General features: G+C 35.7%; 1 protein-coding gene across 1 annotated transcript; it reads right to left on the reverse strand.

The window, feature by feature from the left end:
- Window positions 1–2,646: 2,646 nt before the first annotated feature.
- On the reverse strand, window positions 2,647–4,117 carry LOC142242919 (G2/mitotic-specific cyclin-A-like). Its single transcript, XM_075314401.1, has one exon. It carries the CDS (start codon window positions 4,032–4,034, stop codon window positions 2,673–2,675), a length of 1,362 nt encoding a protein of 453 aa, XP_075170516.1. The 5' UTR covers window positions 4,035–4,117; the 3' UTR covers window positions 2,647–2,672.
- Window positions 4,118–6,690: the final 2,573 nt, after the last annotated feature.

Consider the following 6,690-nt stretch of genomic DNA (forward strand, 5'->3'; position numbering starts at 1 on the left):
TCAACAGTGACTATTATATGGCGTTATTGGAGCGTTTGAAGGTCGAAATCGGGGCAATTGGAAAAAAGTGTTGTTCCACTAAGACAACGCACCGTGCCACAAGTCATTGAGAACGATGGCAAAAATTCATGAATTGGGCTTCGAATTGCTTCCTCACCCACCGTATTCTCCAGATCCCCAGCGACTTTTTCTTGTTCTCAGACCTCAAAAGGATGCACGCAGGGAAAAAATTTGGCAGCAATGAAGAGGTGGCGAAACTGAGGCCTATTTTGAGGCAAAACCGAAGGAGTACTACCAAAATGGTATCAAAAAATTGGAAGGTCGATATAATCGTTGTATCGCTCTTGAAGGGAACTATGTTGAATAATGCAAACGAATTTTGGCAAAAAAATGTGTTTTCTTTGTTAGACCGGGGACTTATCAGCCAACCTGTAATAAATACATGTCAGTAACGGAATTATATACGTATTTGATCTGCCTTTTTATACTCACCACCATAGAAAGGTGATGGGGGTATAATAAGTTTGTCATTCCTTTGTAACACATCGAAATATCGATTTCCGACTATATCTATTCTTGATCACGGAGAAATTCTAAGATGTATAACCATGTCCGTCTGTCTGTTGTAATCACGCTACAGCTTTCAATAGTGGCGCTATCGTCCTGCAATTTGGCACAGATTCAATTTTTGTTTGCAGGCAGGTCAAGTTCGAAGATAGGCTATATCGGTCCAAGTTTTGATATAACCCCCATATAAGCCCACTCCCGATTTTGGGTCTTGGGCTTCTAGAAACCGTATTTTTTATCCGATTTGCCTGAAATTATAAATCTGGTGGTATTTTAGGACCCTAAAGAGGTGTGCAAAAAATGGTGAGCATCAATTCATGTTTTGGTATAGCCCCATATAGATCGATCTCCAGATTTTATTTCTTGGGCTTCTAGAATCCGTAGTTTTTATCCAATTTGCCAGAAATTGGAAATCTAGAGGTATTTTAGACCATAAAAAAGTGTGTCAAAAATGGTGAGTATCGGTCCATGTTTTGCTATAGCCCCCATATAGACTGATCTCCCGATATTACTTTTTGGGATTCTAGAAACCGTAGTTGTTGTCCACTTTGCCTGAAATCGAAAATCTGAAGGTTTTTAGGGATATAAATAGGTGTGCAAGAAATGATTTTATTTTTTGGGCTTCTATAATCCGTAGTTTTTATCCAATTTGCCTGAAATGAGAAATCTGGAGATTTTTTAGGACCACAGATACGAGTGCCGAAGATGGCGTGGATTGGTCCATGTTTGGGAATATATCCCAAATAGATCCATTTCCCTATTTTACTTCTTGGGCTTTTAGAAACCGTAAATGAAAAATGGTTGAAACTGAATGTATAATTTACAGATTTTACTTCTGTTAATCATCAAATATGGTTCTGATGAAGACTAAATACGTAAAATCTTGCTTGTCATCAAACCCCCCTGAAATTTGCACAGGTAACTAGAATATTTGATTCATGGTGGTGGGTATTTAAGATTCGGCCCGGCCGAACTTACTGATGTATATACTTGTTTTGCTTTAAAAAAGTCGGTTTTATGGGAGGTACCCTTAACCGGCCAAATATTGAAAAATAAAGTAGCGGATATTTGTCAATATGCCCTGAAAATTTCAAGCAAATCGAAAAATTTGCAAAATGGCGAGCAAGGGGAGTTGTGGAATACAGAGTCCAAGGATTTTATTGAAGGCCAACATTTGTTAACATTGCTTTTCAATCAATTTGCAATATGTATTATTGCTATTATTTAATCTTTTTAGGAAATACTTTCGCGATTTTTATTTGTCGGAATTTTGAGTATACCTACTTATCCATCTAATATGGAGGCGTTGGTATATAAATCTATATAACTGTTTTCCCCGGAATCTGTGTGCACCACACCTCAATGTTGCGAATTAGAGTTCCAAATTTCTTGTCAAAAGGGACTTCGAAAGAGTGCAATCGTTTTTTCTTCGACCACAGCGATAGCTCACACAATCGTATTGTTGCAGCTGACTGTTTGGCCAATAAGTCTACGGGCAATAGATGTAATATGACATTAAGGGTATATGTTACTGAATGAGCCTGTCATTATCGGAACTTTGCCTAATTTTTTCCCACTTTTTCCCTATTACCTTTCTGGACGAGTACAAGGCATCCGTGACTTCTCTTTTCCTTCAATATTAAGGTTAAAATTTAGCCGTCTGTCCAATAATATAACTTCACACACTCACCAAAGGGAATTTCAACATCACCTAAGGCGATTAGCTTAACCGTGAGAATTATGCGTTCTTTAATAGTCGATGATTAGTTTTGCCTTTGCATGATTTACCCCTAGATTATTCTTCTTCACTCATTTCTCAGTAATACGGAGGGTTCCGTGTATAATATCTCTAATAGTAGAATCCAATGTTCCTTTGACTGCTAATAGATCATCTGCTTATGCCATCACCTTTATCCTTTCTGTTTCTAAGAAAACAAAGAAAGAGATTGCCGCAAAACTTCATTTAACATTTTAGCTTTTTTTTATTCTTCATTTCAAAATAATTTAAAACAAATTAAATATAAATAAATTATAATTATATTAAACATTAAAGTAAAATCACAAATTCACAATGGCACTTCTGGCTTTCCCTGTTTACTTTGTGACTATTTAAGTCTAAATTCATTATATTGATTTACAATCTCAATGAATTGTTCATCATCAATGTGGATTGTTCCAATAGTAGATACTGAAGAATATTTTTCAGCTTTATATTTCTCTTGTATGGCCTGTTGGGGTAAATTGACAGCAGCACTATGACTTTTTGACAAACTCAAGAAAACTTCTCTTAAATCCTCCAAACGATATGTAGTAATTTCCTCTAATTCGGGAGACCATACAGGCAAGTTACATAGGTGGCGAGCTAAAGCCAATGAAGCAGCCGAAATCATAGAGGGATGGAAACGTAAATAAGGATCAGCTTCCAACAAAGACAATTCAGAAATGTATAAAGAAAGAAATTTAACTTTTTTGGCATTATCGGTTTGGACCAAATAGGTGTTGATGAACACATAGGAAGTTGGTGTACACAAATCAAATGATAAAATTTTCAATATAATTATCTCCATGCGCAAAACCTCAGTCCTACTATATGTATTATCGGTGATGGACACAAATGCATCTACATCTGGTGGATAGATTTCTTCATATTTTGATGCAATACACATAGCTGCAGTTCCAACCAATTGCAATTTATTAGATACCACTGACATATGGCTAAGGAAGCGGTCTACATAGGACACTGAAAGATACAATGTTTCAGTATCTAAATTGTATTCCTCAGCAACTTCAACTAGCCAGTCCACCAAAATGGTACGCATTGTGCAGTTAATGTGAGTTTGGTGTCGCATGTAATGGGGTTTAGGGCGATGTTTCTTCTCACTTATACGGAAATATTCCAATATATCCCTTTGATATTCTACAACTTTAAAGAAGCGTTGACGGCGGTGATCATTACTTGTTAACGAAAGACGATTTTGTTCCGAAAATTCTGCAATTTCTATTCTAGATATGCTATTGTTGAAAATATTCTCTGTGGGAATGGAACGATCTACTGACATAGGCATCAACATTTCCGACACGGACATTGGGGTGGTGTTCAAATTATACTTTTCGTCTTCATATTTATTATGATTATCCATGTAATCTTCATAGATGGAAAATTTTTTACCATCATGGATGGATGATTTTTTACCATCCTCCTTGATCATATCAACATTTCCAACTTCATGGACTGCCAATTTATTGTTTTCTATTCCCCCAAGAACTCCATTGGTGTTGGTAGATTTATATATGTCTGCGTTGGCGGTTGAATTAAGAGTTGCAAGGACCCCACCACCACAAACAACCTTTGATATAATGACATGTAATGGATGTTTGGATTTTCTCTTTTTGGAGATATTAGGAGGATTCTCTTTTTCAGCATCTTGCATATTTTGAAATACAGCGGTTGTTGTTGTAGTGGCCATAGTTGTTAATATATGTAAATTCCTCAAGTAAGTTAATTTTATTGTTGACTGGTTGAATTGTTTTCCGTCGAGTATCGACAATATTTAATAAATATTTCTATTCTCACAAAAATGACATATAAATTCAAGCACAATTATTATTATTTTTTATGAAGTTATTTCCATGGTAGAATTATTTATAAGGTAGTCTTAATTCATCAGGTGATTTTCAATGAATCATCAAAACCAAAAAAATATTGTTATACCGTCCACCATAGGATGCGGGTATATTAACTTTGTCATTCCGTTTGTAACACATTGAAATATTGCTCTAAGACCCCATAAAGTATATATATTCTGGGTAGCAGTGAAATTCTGAGTCGATCTGAGTATGTCCGTCCGTCCGTACAAGCTATCGACTTGAAACTTGGCACAAGTAGTAGTAGTTATTGATGCAGGTCAAATGGGACATATCGGTCCACTTTTACGTATTGTCTCCATATAAACGGACCCCCAAATTTGGCTTGGGGATCCTCTAAGAGAAGCAAATTTCATCCGATCTGGCTGAAATTTGGTACATGGTGTTAGTATATGGTCTCTAACAACCATGCAATAATTGGTTCACATCGGTCCATAATTATATATAGCCCCCATATAAACCGATCCCCAGATTTGGATTGCGGATCCTCTAAGAGAAGCAAATTTCATCCGATCCGGCTGAAATTTGGTACATGTTGTCAGCATATGATCTCTGACAACCATGGAAAAATTGGTCCACATCGGTCCATAATTATATAGCCCCCATATACACCGATCCCCAGATTTGGCTTGCGGACCCTCAAAGAGAAGCCAATTTCATCCGATCCGCCTGAAATATGGTACATGATGTTGGTATATGGTCTCTAACAACCATGCAAAAATTGGACCACATCGGTCAATAATTATATATAGTCCCGATATAAACCGATCCCCAGATTTGGCTTGTGGAGCCTCTACGAGAAGCAAATTTTATCCGATCCGGCTGAAATTTGGTACATGGTGTAAGTACATGGTCTCTAGAAACTGTGCAAAAATTGGTCCACATCGGTCCATAATTATATATAGCCCCCATATAAACCGATCCCCCGATTTGGCTTGCGTAGCCTCTAGGAGAAGCAAATTTCATCCGGTCCGGCTGAAATTTGGTACATGGTGTTAGTATATGGTCTCTAATGACCATGCAAAAATTGGTCCACATCGGTGAATAATTATATATATAAACCCATATAAACCGATCACCAGATTTGAACTCCGAAGCCTCTTGGAAGACCAAAATTCATCTGATTCAGTTGAAATTTGGTACGTGGTGTTAATATATGGCCTCAAACACCAATGCAAAAATTGGTCGAAATCGGTCCATTTATATATAGCCCCCATATAAACCGATCCCCAGATTTGGCTTGCGGAGCCTCAACGTGAAGCATATTGCATCCGATCTTGGTGAAATTTGGTACATGGTGTTGGTATATGGTCTCTAACAACCAAGGAAAAAGTTGTCCACATCGGTCTATGGACAATAACAACCAGGCAAAAATTGGTCCATATCGGGTCATAATTATATATAGCCCCCATATAAACCGTTCTCCTGATTTGACCTCAGGAGCCTCTTGGAGGAACAAAATTCATCCGATCCGGTTTAAATGTGGAACGTGGTGTTAGTATATGGTCTCTAACATCCATGCAGAAATTGGTCCATATCGGTCTATTATTATTTATAGCCGATCTCCAATCACACAAAAATTGGTCCATATAGGTTCATAATCATGGTTGCCACTCGAGCCAAAAATAATCTACCAAAATTTAATTTGTATAGAAAATTTTGTTAAAATTTTATTCGGTTCATAGTCATGGTTGCCACTCGAGCCAAAAATAATCTACCAAAATTTTATTTCTATAGAAAATGTTTTCAAAATTTTATTTCTATAGAAAATTTTGTTAAAATTTTATTTCTATAGAAAATTTTGTTAAAATTTTATTTCAATAGAAAATTTTGTCAAAATTTTATTTCTATAGAAAATTTTGTAAAAATTTTATTCCTATAGAAAATTTTGTTAATATTTTATTTCTATAGAAAATTTTGTCAAAATTTTATTTCTGTGGAAAATTTTGTTAAAATTTTATTTCTATAGAAAATTTTGTCAAAATTTTATTTCTACAGAAAATTTTCTGAAAATTTTATTTCTATAGAAAATTTTCTGAAAAATTTATTTCTATAGAAAATTTTGTCAAAATTTTATTTCTATAGAAAATTTTGTTAAAATTTTATTTCTATAGAAAATTTTGTCAAACTGAATTATATACGTATTTGATCGATCTTTTTTGATTTAATATATACCACGTATGTTAGGAGGTTTTAAGATACCTTGCCATCGGCAAGCGTTACCCCAACTTAAGTAATTCGATTGTGGATGGCAGTGTTTAGAAGAAGTTTCTACGCAATCCATGGTGGAGGGTACATAAGCTTCGGCCTGGCCGAACTTACGGCCGTATATACTTGTTTTAGTTTAATATATACCACGTATGGACTAACTTACAATTTAGAAGACGGTGTTAAGAAGTTTTAAGATACCTTGCCATCGGCAAGTGTTACCGCAACCCAAGTAATTCGATTGTGAATGACAGTCTTTAGTAGAAGTTT

This window comes from Haematobia irritans, chromosome 1 (genome assembly GCF_050003625.1).
Source record: "Haematobia irritans isolate KBUSLIRL chromosome 1, ASM5000362v1, whole genome shotgun sequence".
Classification (NCBI taxonomy): domain Eukaryota; kingdom Metazoa; phylum Arthropoda; class Insecta; order Diptera; family Muscidae; genus Haematobia; species Haematobia irritans.